Source organism: Macrobrachium nipponense, chromosome 2 (genome assembly GCF_015104395.2).
Source record: "Macrobrachium nipponense isolate FS-2020 chromosome 2, ASM1510439v2, whole genome shotgun sequence".
Lineage (NCBI taxonomy): Eukaryota > Metazoa > Arthropoda > Malacostraca > Decapoda > Palaemonidae > Macrobrachium > Macrobrachium nipponense.
Window position 1 is genome coordinate 34,000,280 of NC_087201.1, and position 16,788 is coordinate 34,017,067.

At 42.6% G+C, this 16,788-nt stretch overlaps 1 protein-coding gene across 1 annotated transcript in view; it reads right to left on the reverse strand.

Moving 5' to 3' along the window:
• LOC135220521 (uncharacterized) overlaps window positions 1-16,788 on the reverse strand; it is a gene marked incomplete in the record, with an annotated part of 227,576 nt that overhangs the window by 177,884 nt on the left and 32,904 nt on the right. Inside the window, 1 exon segment of the mRNA XM_064257678.1 lies at window positions 8,271-8,474. Coding sequence (XP_064113748.1) covers window positions 8,271-8,474 — 204 coding nt within the window.

A 16,788-nucleotide genomic window follows, 5' to 3' on the forward strand; every position in this document is an offset into this window, starting at 1 on the left:
TCTTCAGGAGTTTGGAGACACGCTTACTCCGGTCGCTCCTCCTTCTCCTCTCTCCTTATTCTCAACATCAAAGAAGACGAAGGTTTCCTCCTGTGTGAGAATGAAACCAACCATCTCAATGAAAAAGGCTTTGAGAGGTTTTGGTGATTGGCTTCTTTCTCAGGAGGAGAAAGGGAAGACTGTTTTTTCTTTCCCTCCTTCTAAGCTTACGGGAAAACTTGGTTTCTGGTATGAGTCTGGAGAACCCCTAGGCCTGAGTCTTCCCTCATCTGCAGACGCGGACTTCTCTTCACTGGTGGATTCCTCCCGACGCTCGGCCCTCTTGTCTGCTAAGACTACCTGGGCGATGAACGAGCTCGACCACCTGTTGAAGGGAATGTTCAGAGTCTTGGAAGTCTTCAACTTCCTTGACTGGTCTTTAGGGGTTTTAGCTAGAAGAACTCAAAACCCGGCTTCCCTTTCGCCCGAGGATCTCAACAGTGTCCTTACTTGCATGGACAAGGCAGTGAGAGATGGGTCTAGCGAAGTAGCCTCCCTGTTTGGAGCAGGGGTTATTAAGAAAAGATCGGTCTTCTGCTCTTTTCTGACCAAGTCAGTCTCTCATGCTCAGAGAGCCTCGCTTCTGTATTCGCAGCTTTCGCCTCTTCTCTTTCCAAAGAAGATAATTCAGGACACCTCTGGAGCTATCTCTGCTAAGGCTACGCAGGATATGCTCGCCCAGTCTGCCCGGAAACCTAGACCGACCTTCCAGACCAAGACTAGGAAGGAGACTCCAGCTAGACAGGAGCCCTTTCGAGGGGGCCCTCCTTCTAGAGCCTCTACCTCAAGAGGTACAAGATCTTTCAAGAGAGGAAGATCCTTCTCACGCTCTACCAGAGCGAAAAAGTAGGAAAGAAGTCCTCCAGACATCAGTAGGTGCCAGGCTACTAAGATTCGCAGAAGTCTGGGCACAGAGAGGAGCTGACAACTGGTCCCTCTCGATTATCCAAAAAGGATATTCCAATTCAGGGCCTTGTGCTTCGGCCTATCAACAGCCCCTCAGGTTTTCACAGGACTAATGAAAAATGTAGCAAGATGGCTACATTTGGAGGGAGTGAGGGTGTCCCTTTACTTGGACGAATGGCTTATCAGAGCAAAGTCACAGAAAAGATGTTTGGAGGACCTACAAAAGACCCTTTTCATGGCGAGTTCTCTGGGACTTTTGGTGAACTTCCAAAAGTCTCAGTTAATCCCCAGTCAAGATCGTATCTATCTGGGGATTCGGATGGTTTCTCTGGATTTTCGGGCTTTTCCATCACCAGAAAGGATAGCCCGATGTTCAGAGAAAGTCACAGCCTTTCTCGAGAGACGTATGCACCGCGAGGGAGTGGGACACTCTAATCGTTGGAGCAATTCCTTTCTCTAGGAAGGTTGCACCTCAGACCTCTCCAGTTCTTTCTACATCGGAACTGGCGTTGTCTTTCTCAAAACCTAGAGTTCTCCTTCAAGATTTCAAGAGAAATCAAGAAGGACCTCTCTTGGTGGGCGAACCCTCTCAGGTTTGCAGAAGGGATGTCCCTTCACATACCAAACCCCAACCGAGTGTTGTTTTCCGACGCGTCGGAAACAGGTTGGGGAGCGACGCTCGGCTCAAGAGAAGTGTCAGGCACCTGGAAGGAGGAACAGGTGACCTGGCACATCAACAAGAAAGAGCTGATGGCTGTTTGGCTAGCTTTGAAAGCATTCGAGCCCTACGTCCTAGCTTCGACAGTTCAGATAAACTCGGACAACACCACGGCCCTGGCATACATCAGGAAGCAGGGGGGAACTCACTCCTTCTCCCTGTACGAGACAGCAAAAGACCTTCTGCTGTGGGCGGAGGAAAGGAAGATCAGTCTCCTTACCAGGTTCGTACAGGGAGGAAAGGAAGATCAGTCTCCTTACCAGGTTCGTACAGGGAGAAAAGAACGTCAGAGCAGACCTCCTGAGCAGGAAAGATCAAGTCCTGCCGGAGGAGTGGACGCTTCACGAGGATGTTTGCCAGGACCTGTGGAGATTATGGGGCAGGCCTTACATAGACCTCTTCGCCACAGCCAAGAATGCGAGGATAGACAACTACTGCTCTCCTATATCAGACCCGAGGGCAGTGTCAATAGATGCCTTTCTCCTAGATTGGCAAGGCCTAGACACGTATGCTTTTCCTCCCTTAAAGATACTGGGAGAAACTCTCAAGAAGTTTGCAGCATCTGAAGCAGCAAGGATGACGTTGATAGCTCCTTTCTGGCCCGCACAAGTCTGGTTCACAGAGGTACTGGAATGGTTAGTAGACATTCCGAGATCCCTGCCACAGAGGATCGATCTGCTCAGACAACCCCACTTCGACAGGTATCACAGAAACCTCCCCGCTCTCGGTCTGACTGGCTTCAGACTGTCAAAAGTTTGGTCAGAGCGAGAGGGTTTTCTGCAAGAGCTGCAACGGCTATCGCAGCAGCAAGAAGGCCCTCTACCCTTAGAGTCTACCAATCGAAGTGGGACGTCTTTCGGCGGTGGTGTAGGAACCATTACCTTTCCTCTTCCAGTACCTCTGTAACCCAAATAGCAGACTTCTTACTTTTCCTTAGGGAAAAAGGTGGACTGGCGGTATCAACCATTAAAGGATATCGTAGCATGCTGGCTGCAGTGTTTAGGCACAGAGACCTAAACATTTCAGAGAACAAAGACCTTCATGATCTAATAAGATCCTTTGAAACATCCAAGAAGGTTTCGTCAGAGATTCCGAGTTGGAATCTGGATGTAGTGCTGCGTTTCCTTAGGTCCCCTAAGTTCGAACCGCCTCAGTCTGCCTCTTTTAGAGACCTCACGAGAAAGACACTTTTTCTCATGGCCTTGGCTTCCGCCAAAAGGATTAGTGAGCTCCATGCCCTAGAAGGGAGAGTGGGGTTCAAAGGAGATGCAGCGATCTGTGCCTTCCTGCCTTCGTTCTTGGCCAAGAACGAGAACCCCTCAAATCCTTGGCCTAGGAGTTTTGAAATCCAAGGTTTATCTGTCCTAGTAGGGGAGGAAGCAGAGAGGTCGCTTTGCCCAGTACGAAGTCTAAAGTTTTATCTTCAGAGGAAGAAGAAACTTAAGGGCAATGACGGTAGCCTTTGGTGCTCTGTAAGAGATCCAAGGAGGACTTTATCTAAGAATGCGCTTTCTTTCTTCATCAGAAGCCTGGTTAAAGAAGCTCATGTGACATGTGATGAAAGTCAATACAAGCTCCTGAAGGTCAAAGCTCATGAGGTAAGAGCTATTGCCACTTCATTGACTTTCAATAAAAACATGTCTTTAATTAATATTATGAAAGCGACATTCTGGCGTTGCAACTCAGTCTTCACGAACCACTATCTGAGAGACGTCAAAATCACGTATGAAAAGTGCTTTGCTTTAGGCCCATACGTATCGGCGGATTCGGTGCTGGGGCAGGGAGCTGAGACATATCCTTTGTAGTGTATTTTTCCCCCTTGTTTAGTTTTGTAAGTTTTTTGGTTGTTTGAAAGAGCATGCGGGTAGGCATCTCTTTCATGTCGTATGTCTAACAAAGATTAGATTGGTTAGATGATCAGTTTATGTTTGAGCTCCTTGCAATGATAGTGGTTAGGTTCTGTCATATAAGAGGGTGAATCCCCTTTGACAAGATCCTGCTTGGATTCTATCAAGTAAGCGGATACCAAATCCCTTTGATAGACCCAAAGAGTCTGTCAGCTGTAGGTCACGCCCTCGCTGAAGCTCTTCAGGCAACGCAGACTAATATACAGTAACTATGAAGTCTTCTGCCTAAACAGGTAAGAACCAAGGTTTTATTCTACATCCTACAACAGGTGTTGTTTCCCCTTTTTTCCATGTTAGTATTGCTGTCTCTTTCCCTCCACCAAAGGTGTCAATCAGCTAAGTATATATCTGACAGGAAAGTTCATGTACAAAAATGTTATTGTTAGTATAGAATAAGGTTTTGTACATACTTACCTGGCAGATATATACGATTGATGGCCCGCCCAGCCTCCCCTCAGGAGACAGGTGGAAGAGAAAATCTGGCTGGAAAGGGGATTGGATTCATACAACCGCCACCCAGCGGCGGGTAAGGTAGATCACCTGACCTACCTGGTGCGTGTGCCAAGAGTTTTGAATTCTGTTGTGACGTCAGAGACGTAAGCTAAGTATATATCTGACAGGTAAGTATGTACAAAACCTTATTGTATACTAACAATAAAATTTTTATTCGGAAGAGTTACCGCGCGGACGTGAGGAAAAAGTTTTTTTTCATAAATTCACCATAAATCGAAATATTGTGCTAGAGACTTCCAATTTGTTGCAAAATAAAGGTAAATGATTGAATATTACTAGAATGTAAGAGTTTTAGCTTACAATTGCGTTTTTTGACAATTTCGGTAATGAACTCTTAATCTTGAAAACTAGGTGTGCTGTGATTTAAATTAAAAAAAAAAAACATTTTTTCCGCTTCGGCGCTCACTCGCGAACGCCGTCAGCACACGGGAGACGATGTTTAAAATACCGCTTCAGCGTTTAAGGGTAACACCTAGAACGCCTCCAGCCCCCCGAATGCCTTCAGAATCACAAAAAGATGTTTGTAGAAACCTTCTGAGTGAACATCCCTGACCTCTTCTACTGCTCCCTTGAGGAAAAGCAAAGTTATTTCTTGAGAGAGCTGCAAGCTTCAATGAAAATTTTGAGTATGCTGCCAAGGCGATCAGTGACATTACCAAAGGAGGAGCTGTATCTGCCCAGGGTTCTGCTCCTTTTGACTCCTATTCCTTCCAAAAGGAATGGTGTCTTGCTCCTACAGAAGCAGAGAGGACTATATTTACATTTCTTCTGTGAAGACTTAAAGGAAGATTTCTTGACTAAGAGGGTGCTCACAGGTTGGATCTTGGTCTGGCTTGAGTTTTATGCTTTCCACCTCGAAAGGGCAGTCTGCAGGGGCAAAGCAGCAGAAATAGGGGGTGTAGTCATTCTAGGACGTCTATTAGACTGGATTAACAGGTAGCAAACAGTAAAGCACTTTTGAATGGTCGAAACCCCTTTCAAAGCAAACGAGCACCAAAGTTCTCTTTTCTTCAATATTCTCATAGTGACTAGGGAGGCCAATTACTCCCATAGTGAATAAGGAGGCCAATTCCAAGGAACCGTCTGTGACTTCCCTGTCCATAAAAGACAGCATGCCTAGCAAGTTAGAGGAGATCCTCGGCAATCACTGGAGAATCTTATACAGTAGTGCCTCAGGTTACGAAATTAATCCGTTCCGAAGCGGCCTTCTAACCTGATTTTTTCATATCTAGAACTAAGTTTTACATGTAAATTACCTAATTCGTTCCAAGCCCTACATAAACACCACAGTAAATTTTTTAATAAAGCTCAATTGACCAATAAACAATGAAATACAACAATTTGGACCATTCAATACCTGACCTAACTGTGACTGTACCTGTAAATAAAGTGCATTAGTGTACAGGGTACAAGAAATACTGTGCTTACATGTACGTACGTATGTCGTAAAATGTGGAACCTTACCTCATACTTCTTGATTATCTCCATCTTCGTCTCCCTAGAAAGCATCCTCTTCTTTCCTTGAACTTCAGCAACATTCTTGGGACCCATGGCTAATAACGTAAGTAATTAAGTTCACACACAACACAATAAAGTAACTTACAGTACAATGAAAGCGAAATCACAAACACAAATTTACGTTAACGAATGAAATCTATGTGAATGATCAAACTCCACGTGTGTACGATAACGCTGCCGTAACGAAATGGTTGAGGAACTCCCTTACATAGATGCATGACTAACATCAGGAACCAATGGGAGAGCGGGAGGATGGTGGCGAGTCTGCTGAGTTGGCAGCGCGCAAATTTTAAAATTGTTCTCGGCGGCCTAGGCGAATCTCGGACTTTACAGTAGTACACCCTTTTGCAACCTGAATTATTTTCATACACAGAAGCAAAAAATTACTCGTCTTTGCCTTCGTAACCTGGATTTTTCATACATAGGGACTTTCGTATGTAGAAGTATGACTGTACCTTGGATAGACCAATTAAGAAAACTGAAGATCTTGAACACCTTAAAAATGTTCTTAAGAAGATGATGGAATTCAGGTGAGGAGAACATAACCTTTGCAGAAGCAAAAGCTGTCCTAAAAGGGTCCACTATTGCAGAGAGGTCCCCCTGAGAGGAGGCAGAAACTCCCAGGGAGGGAGCATCTCCAGTAGCATAAAAGCTATACTACTTCATCCTAACTAACTTGGTGGGAGGAAAAGCAAAAGTTGCTTTGCCCTGCTCCCTCTTAGTAGCTAATCACTCTTGCATCTGACAAAAAGTCTTCTTGGAAGACTAGGAAAGGACTAGCTTAGGGAGCTTGAAGACTTCCAAAGCACGTTTTATCATCGAAAGAGTGGAGGAAGGAGAGGATGGAACAGCAGGTGTGAAGTAGTCTGGGTATGATTCCCAAAGAAACATAAAAAAAAGACAAATAAGCTGAGGAAGGAGTGCAATCCTGTACGGCCTCTTCCCTCTCTTCTGACAAAATCGGAGACAAGTCTGTGACTTTCGGTTCTGTATTAGCAAAACACTTCTTCAAAAAACTCAATTTCTTTGATCTAATGTTGTAAAGGGGCCAAAACAAAATCCTCTTGCACTGTAGTAGTATGAGGGCGGTCAGGCATGGGCGCTAAATGCTCAGCAGACTGAGCAGAGGCTAAAGTTCCGCACTCGACTGTGGGCATGTAGTGCTTGACTGCAGGGGGCGAGGAACTTGAGAGCATGAGACTTGTTCATTGGCACCAAAGGAATATAAGCGGGCATTAGTTCAACGGAAGTTGGCGTCACGCGATTGAAGGTATACAAAGACTGAGCTGGTGCATGACACTCAACTGCAAAAGGGCTTTTCAGGCGTTTGCGAAAGATGACCGAGCGCTCAGGGCTTTCTCCTATCCAACCATGCGAACGAAGAGCACAAACTACAAGAGGGTTGCAGGCTGGCTTCTCTGAACCTCTTGCCTATCGTTTGAAATGCAGACTGTAACCAAATGTCTCTTGAGCGGTCTAGACACATCAGGAAAAATATACAGGCACTTTTCTCATCTGGAATAGACAAGAGTCAGATGACAATTGATGCACACTAATGCCTTTCCAACGGTGCTTAGTCAAAATCTGAGGGCATACAGACTCACCAGAGGGAGCGACTACCTGTGGACAAACCCCATCAACCTCCTTTGGGCTTCCAGTATGTCTTCTCCCTGGTGCAGGGGAGTGGGATAGGGGCCCTTGCCTAGGAGCACTGGTGGGACGGACTGCCACCTCAACACCCACTTGCAATTTACATTGCACTGTCACTGTTTTTCTCCATCAGAGATTTAATGGTGGACTCCAATCCAACAGAGGTAATAGAAAAAAAAACTCAAATTTACAATCAATCCTTGATTCGAGGCTGGCAATGGCTTGAAGGGCAGAATCATAGGAAGCTGGATTAGGAGTAGGTGGTAAAGCAGGAGGGCTCAGAATTTGACGAGAGGAAGAAAGAACAGGAGTAACAGATTTTTCTACCACTACTGGATTAACAGGAGTAGATTCTAAATTAGACCTATTTTCAGCCCTAAGGGCTGCCTTTCTTTTCCTATCTCTCTCTAACGTTCCCAGAGAAAACTTAGTCAATGTAGTTCTGCAACCTTCTGAGCAGAAACGAATACTATGCGAACTAGAATCAGACATGATCAAATGGCAAAATACAAAACCGACTACAATCTAATGCTGAAAAAAGCAGACCACAACAAAACTAAGTACTTCACCAAATATTGGGGACCAACCATCCAAAAAACAACGAAGCAGCTGCCCAAAAACTGCCGATGTTAATCAGAAGCCAGCAGAGAACAAATTCAACCTTTGTTTCCTAAACTCCTGGATAGTGAGCGGGAACTACCCACCTACACCCTATCAATAGTAGCACCACAGTGTCAATTTTGACTTGTTTAAGCTGCCGTAGGTTAGGGAACCATAGATATGTAATTACTTGTCAAGTTACTTAGATAAAAAAACTACATTTGATACAGAAAGTGTTGAAATATATTATATTATAAAATCCCCATTCTAATCAATGTAGCAGCAGTAATACAGCTACAGCTACTACTACTACTACTACTTATATAATGATAACATAAAAAAAATCATCACGCTACAAAAGAATATAAGATCTAATAAAAAACAGAGCAATATTGTACTCACAACAGCATTTTATTTACCTTGTAAATAATGGGTAGGACTGCGGGCCATGTTTCAAGAGGTTGTTGAAGACAGTCCAACTTGTATAACCAGAACCAAGTGTGATAGTGATAAGGCCAACTGCACATGCGCAAACCCACCATGCTCCACCTCCACTGAGACAGACACATACAGGACACCACACCACACATGAGCCAGCCACCCAAATTGCCCCTCGTACCCATCTGTAAATTATTCATAGGATTCTTTTAATTTGGAAATAAAGAGTACTGACAAGAGAAATAAGTTCTGGAGGGGCAAAATTAGGATTTGGTATGCAAAACAAAAATGTTTTTAGAAGAAAAATTTGTCTAAAGTACAGTACTATATGAATGTTCCTGCAAGCAGAAGACAGAGCAATGAATCTAAAATAATTATCATCAAGGACCATCATCTAGGAGCCAAAGTGAACTCTGATACGAGGCCAATACCCAAGTTCCCCGAGCACAGTTCTGACTCTCATAATCTGACCCAACTTCAATGGACCAGTTAGTGCATATGCACACCAAGTTACTATATTTACTCAAACATGACCTTGAAGGTTTCCACGAGAGCCAGGCATTCCAATGGTTTTAGTAAATGCTCAGGCACACCAATATGTTCCACTTTCCACCTTCACAACCCTCTTGGTTGTCATCATTAACCAGAACTTACAAAGGATTAGTCCATTTAGAAATGCTCCAATCTCCCAACAGAACCCAAAACAGTTCTACATTAACTAGATATTTAAAATAATTTTCTCTGTCAATCGCTAACTGTCAAGTTATATAAGAGGACTGCAAAACTGTGGATTAACAATGGTATTTCACCTGATACCATTGTTTCCTCCACTTCTTTAAAAAAAAAGACATCTGATGGCATTATGATGACTACCATTTAGAGGGTTGCTTATTCCTAGGAATTGGTTGATACCACAATGAAATCACTTACTCTAAGGCTGTTTCATATATGCTCTCTTTAGATCTCTTACCAATGCAATGTTCAGTGAATAATATCTTATCTTAAATTTACATACTTAGAACGTAATTTACTAAAGTGGACATTTCAAACTTTATCAAAGCTTAACAATTGCCATTAACATCAAAACTACAACATTTACCATAAAGTTATAATTATAAAGGTGTAACATAAAGACTTACATAAAATAAATGTCATAAAAAATACTGTACAACACAAGATCAGCCAATAACATCAAAGAAATGGTAAATATAACAAGAATTTTATGCATGAGCAAAACTAATCTACTTAAATGAGGAGCACCATCAGTTTGACACACCACTGTTTAAAACAACTGATTTAAAAAAACTGCAAATTTTGAAAAAAAAGATAATTTGCATTTTCCTACTACAGTATACAAACCTGAAGTCTCTACTATGGATATATCTCCAGCAAAATTGGTTCAGTCATTGAAACTTGGCAAAGTAGTTAAATATTGCCTCGTGAGCCTACAGTAGTGCTACAGCCCAGTAACCTGACAGCAAACAGGTATAAATGGTGGGATGGTTAAAGGTAGGCTTATGATAAAAGATTTAAAGGAAATTAATTTCCAAAATTGCAAGTTCACTCTAATAATTCCTAAACTTGTATTTTATAAAAGGTGGAAGGTTTTGCTTGAGAACAAGACTGGCACTGTTACGAACAAAGTGGAGCAAAAACTTATTAATTGCTGCTATGTCCTATACTGTCTGTGCAGAAAGCAAATATGTAATCAGATGGATGGTCCATCATGAGCTGATAAGACAGCTTCCTGGTAAAATGTATGAGCAGAGGAAGAGTGACTAATGTAACCTCTTACATAGCCTGGAATTTGATGCAAGATGTTGTGCCAGAGTTTGGTTCACCATGTCAAACTACACTAGTAAAAGTTCAGGGAAATCCTCCCTTTCAAGTTTAGAAAATTGTTAGAAAATTGGAAATCAGGGTCAGTGATTAGCAATATCAACGCCCATGAATGCATGGCAGCACACTACACCAGCCCCTCCAATGTGTTAAGAGAATTAACACATCAGAATTATGTCTTCTTTCTTGCTAAAACACAGAGTTCACTCAAATGACATCACGTCAGAAGCAGAGATGCCATGATAGCCCTCTCGTTAGCCACCACTCATAAGAGGAAACAACCGCAATACTGCAACCTAACAGAACTGGCAGGAAATTAGCCCTGGCACAAAATTTTAGTTGATTCTGTGCCACATTCCTAAAAATAAGGAACAGGAAAGAGCCATCCCTATGATTAAAGACATGGTAACCATAGTCAGAAGGAAGGCAAACCTATAGAAACAATGACAGAACACCAGAATTGAAGTCAAGCTGATTTCTACAGGCGAGTAATTATCGGAGGATTATTTTGTACAAAATCCAAAGATTGAAGACAAGATGTGTCCATCTCTTCCTGATTAACTTTGGATGAAAGTTATCCTAATGACCAAGGTGGAGTCAACTGAAGTGACACCATCTGCTTTAGAGAGTTGAGCTGAATATAGAATTTAGGCCAAGGGCCAAGCACTGGGACCTGTGAGGTCATACAGCACTGAAATGGAAATTGACAATAAAAGGTTTGAAAGGTGTAACAGGACGAAAACCTTGCAGTTGCACAATGAATCAAGTGTTAGGAGAGGGTGGAAAGTGAGATGAAGAAAGAGAATATGAAAGGAGGTACAGTAAAAGGAATGAAAGTGGTTGCAGCTAGGGGCCAAAGGCGTGCTGCAGAAAACCTTAAGTAATGCCTACAGTCCACCAAATGAGGTCCACTGACAGCACTACCCACCCCCCGCTATGGGCCTGCTTCAGAAGAATACTTGACTGGAAAGATGGTATTATCACAGAATAGCCTTTGCTTCCCTTCCAGCAAGATATACAGCTACTTGTGAAAAATAACAGATTGCCATACTCCTCAATGCCCACAGCAAGAGAAGGGAGCAAGGCATAACTAAAACAGGAAGGCTACATTCATATACACTTTTTTTTTTCCATGCATAACTGAAAACTCCACGTTGTAAGGAGGGCAAGAGATGATAAGTGCTGGAGCTGCATGCATCACCAGAGGCTCCTGGGAAGGTTATCCTGAAACCAGGAACTAAGCTTCTTGGAATGGGAGTCCCCAAGGAAGATCAAATCATACAACTTTCATGACATTATACCATAAACCTCCTATGGGTAAAAACTCATAAAAGGCTGTATGTATAGTACCATGAGTTTAATATTTGAAATGTACTGTGAGGGAAAGCTGAAAAGGACTCTGAAGAGAGTGTTCAAGAGGATGTGAAATCATTAGGATCTGAAACAGGTGGAACCATGAAAGGGATTCAGTTGGCTGGTATGGAGCTGGTGGTGCGGAGCAATCTGGGAGAGGACCCAATGTCAAAGCAAAGACCTATCCTGGACTTCTGTATGTGTGTGTGTGTGTGTGTGTTGGGAGGGGGGTGGAAGGTTTCCTGTTGCCAAAGTCAACCCAGAGAAGTCTTACCTTCTTGGAAACTGACACCAACAACCCTTAGACAAGAAGAATCTCTAAAGAATTTGCAGGAGACAATCTCATGTCCATGAACCGATACAGTAATCTTGAAGTATACCTCTGACGAGAAAAGAGATGCTAAGACGAAGCCAAGGAAGCTAATTTCCTAACACTGCATTCACCTCCCAAAAAGTTGTTTACATATATTAGATTCCCAGGAAAATGCAAGAGGAGGTTTACTCTGGAAAGTCTTCTTAATACAAAGCACAAGGGGATATAGGCACTCCCCTTTCCTCAGGATAAGTCAATGACCATAACAGTGACTGGCAGAGGAACAAGACATCCATACTCTTGTGTTGATCCAAGTGTCAGTCACCACCCAGTCGGATGCAGAACTGAAAAATTACTAAGAAAATAGGGCCAGAACAAAGAGTGCATAAATTCAGTCAGAGGCTGGTTATGAGAAAGGTATATACAGGTAGGACAAAAGCCAACACAGTGTACAGATACACGCTACTATTAATCGCACAGGAACTGTCCATTATCATGAAAATTATGCTGCACACTGGATACCATTAGAAGCTGCAGTCCAAGCTACAACACAGAATGAGCACAGGTTGTACAAAGCATGGAAACCCTAGGAACATGTTACTGCCCAAAATGTTCCAAAATCACCAGGCATATTCTATACCCTGTACAAGGAATGGCCAGCTTAAGGCACAGGCTGCACTGGGCACAACCTGCTACCAGACAAGGCTCTGATTGCACAAGACATCACAGTTCATCTCCATAAATAGCATTTGCCCAAAACAGCCGGCAACAGGCAGGTCTGACACTGATACGGGTTCAAGGAAACACTGGGCACAGACCAAGTCAGGCATATGCCAAAGGAAATGGTTGTGCCCAACAGACTGGCAAACAACAGTACTGAAATGGTCAGACAGTATCATACTGCTCTGGAAAGGGCTGCCACACCATGCATGAGTGGTCACATGGAGTTACAGTGAGAGATATTACCCATAAGGACAGTTTTAACCATAAGTTCCTGACCACAATAAAATCATTCCACTGCCCAATGAACAAGAACTGGGATCAATATCAAAGTCATGAATGTGTACAATCATAGCAATGTAGAAACAGACTGCCCAAGCATATGTAATGCATAGACTTCAGTCTGTTCAGAACAAGCCAACTCTTATGTGAGCACTACATGGATATCATAGTGAAATATACTTGTTTATATGAAGCACCACAAATGCCCATGAACCACGGTCTTTCATGGTCTGAGGTATCTATGGACAATACACCTGTGAAAGACATGAAGTCAAGGAAGCATAGCTTGGGAGGGTCTTATTTCCTCCAGGATAGGGCCATTTAACATGCCATCACAACAACCAGCAGCATTAAAATCTGTACCATGTACAAAAACATCATGAAAACAAATATATCAAGGGTGACAATGGTGCATGGACATGTGTTGTGCATAAAAACACACAGCACACAAGCACAGGAAGTATAAAGCACACTGACATTGTAGTACACAAGATCACAAAAATTTCTGTGAATTAACGCAAAGTAATAGCAACTGAAATTATTGCTAAGGGGCCACAGACCATAACAGAACAGAAGATTCTGAAGAATCTAGTTATGGTTCCAATAGTATCACTATGTAAGAGCATTAGTAATTGATCAGCAGACTGATCAATATCTAATAAAGGGACAGTCCTCATAATAGGAATTGTGAACAATTTGGACTACAAGAAGACCTTCCAAATACTGTCTACAAACATAGTATTCAACACTTAAAACCAAGAGGAAGCAAGACTGATGATATTCCTGCTACAGGAAAAGGAGCACTCAGAAAAATCCTTAAACTTCATCAAGAGGAAAGACTCCCAATAATTTTGTCTTAATGGCCCATAGGCTGGGGCAGGAGGAGATGACAGAAATAACAAAGGGATAGAACTGCCAGTAATTAACTATCTTGTCAAGTTTCAAAGAACATCCATAGAAAAAACAAAGGTTTGTATCCTCATAGGTAGAATAATTCTTAATTAAAAAAACATTTATGATTAATTCATATGTTTAGTGATAAGCTAATCATAGACAACTGACCCCAAAAATATACCAAACCTGCGAGCAGTTATTTTCAACCTACATTTTTCAAGGTAGCTTACTAAGAAAAAAATAATTCCACTACAGTGTCAGTGAAGTTCACCTTTTTTGGAATTCACAGGAGTCTTTGTCAATCTCTTAAGATGTAAATATATTTTCAGCTGAAAAGGTCTACTGCTCAGGCTGAGAAACCTCCTGCACATTTAGAAATTAGAAGATAATAACCCTCTAACCCAATTGTGGATATTAATGCTGAAAAAATTTTAAAAAGTGCTTGTGATCACATATCTCACTTTACATACTACAAATAGGAAAAACATTTATAAAAAGTATACAAAAATATAACATGGAAAAGCTCTCTACGATACCCGCTTCCATCCCATGAACATATGCATAACTACAAAGCACAATACAGAATTGTATTCACTCTATTCATAAATACTTCTAGGCCTACATTTGATTGACAAAGAATGTCAGCCAGTAAATGAAAGATGAAAATACAAAAAGTTAAAATTATGAATTTCCGTCTAAAGCTTGGTATACAACATTTGACAATATGAACATGAAATATTCTGTCAACATCTCCCACAACCAGTTTCCCACCAACCCCCAAACCAAACCAGAGCATTTAAAGGATAGTTGGTCACCAAAATATACAGTTGATGCCCTGTATTCACAGGGGTTAGGGACCATAAAGCCCTGCGAATATTGAAAATCCACGGTATGTATATTGGAACTACCCTCTAAAAATGCTTGCATGTGGAGAGAGAGAGAGAGAGAGAGAGAGAGAGAGAGAGAGAGAGAGAGAGAGAGAGAGAGAGAGAGAGAGAGAGAGAAGGGGTCAACAGAGTACATACCTGAAACTAATATTGCTTATTACTGCTTACTTTAAGAGTTCAAACAAAAATGATATTGTTATGATACAATAAAGTTTGTTCATACTTACCTGGCAGATATATATATATAGCTGTATTCTCCGAAGCCCGACAGAATTTCAAAACTCCCGGCACACGGCAGTGGTCCGGCCCAGGTGGTTAGTACCCATTCCCGCCGCTGGGAGGCGGGTGTCAGGAACTATTCCCATCTTCTATTCAGATTTTCTAATGCCACTGTCCCCGAGGGGAGGTTGGGCGGGTACTTGATTATATATATCTGCCAGGTAAGTATGAACAAACTTTATTGTATCATAACAATATCATTTTGTTCATGACACTTACCTGTCAGATATATATATATAGCTGATTCCCACCATTGGAGGTGGGGAGGGACAGAATAAAAGGATTTTGGGAAACATTTCACATGCAGATGATAGACATCTTGGTTCCTTACCTGTTAGCATAGCTGACTTCGTGATTACTGTCACCCAAGTCTGCTTTTGCTTTACTAGTCTCTCCAGCAAGGACGTGACCTGTATAGCTGGTGAGTTCTAGATGATCTGACAACGGGGGCGTGACCACAATGTGTCTAGACCATATTGACCATACCATGAGGGCTAAGAAGTAAAATAAATATCACCACCTGACCAACCTAGCCAAAGTTAAGGTGTTTTAACTAAGGCTTAAGAGTTAAGAAGTCCGCCATTGGCGGCGACTCAACAAATAAATTAAGAGCTCTTCCTAACCATTTTCTACAGGATAGGATGAGTGGTACTTCTTGCCCCAAGATTGTGTCTGCGGACACGTATGGCCCTAGCGAGCAGCAGATCTCATATGACGTCTTCACATCTCTCAGGGAGTGTGTGGAATCGGAACACAGAGTTGGCTTCGCTCTAAAACGCGGTACTCAGGATGTAACTGAGTGCCATGCTCTGTTGAAATGCTTCCGAGGCCGCGCCCTCACCTTGTGAGCATTTACTTTAAAAGGTTTCAATCTTTGTTCAAACATAATGAATGAGCCTCTTAGAAAGACGCCTTAAAAATAACGCCAGGGCGTTCTTCGACTTGGGCAAGTCTGGTCTTTTTACGGAACACCGCAGATTGTCCGAATGACCTCGACTTTCTTTAGTTTTATCAAGATAAAACTTGAGAGCCCCGACAGGGCACAGGACTCTCTGTGGCTCTTGCCCAATAATTTGTGCCATCCCCTTGATCTCCAGGCCCTTGGGCCAAGGGTTAGACGGGTTTTCGTTCTTAGCAAGAACGGAAGGCTTAGAGGACACCGAATTATGTCCTCTAAAGCCAAAACCTCTGATGATGGCTAAAACCTCACTAACCCTCTTTGCCGTAGCTAGAGTGGTTAGAAAATTAGCCTTTCTGGTCACGTGTATTAAGTTTACAGAAAGGAGAGGTTCGAAATGCTTTGACATCAAGAACTTCAGACTACGTCTAAGTTCCATGCCGGAAGCTTCGATCTAGACCATTTCAAGATTTCCGCAGACCTCAAAGATCGTGAAGGGCTTTGTTGTTTGACAGATCCGAATCTCTTGAGCCTAGAGGCCGTCAACAACATATTTCCGTATTCTACAATCGTTGGGACTGTTAGCTTATCCCATACTTCAGACGGAAAGGGAAGACGGTAAAGTAATTCACAGAGGTGGAGGTGTAGGAGTAGTCATTCTTCCTGCACTATCTCCAGAATTGGCCCACTCCGATTGGTACACTGCAAAATATGCAGCACTGCTTTGCTTTGGCAATGAGACTTGTAATTAATCTTGAAGATCCTCTCGCTTCTCGACAGTCTGAACGCATCCAGACTCAGAGCGGAGAGGTTTATAGGTACCTCTCGAAGTGAGGCTGTTAGAGTAGACCGATTCTCTCGGGAAGGGTCCTTGGAAAGTGCTCTCTGAAGGACGTGCCCCTTCTGTGAATCCAGCCTCTCGAAGGCCAACATGGGGCGATCAGCGTCTTTCTCGCTCCCTCTGACGCCAGCGATTATCTTATCATATTTCCTAAGCTTTTGAATAGGGGAAAAAGAGACTAACCAACTATCCC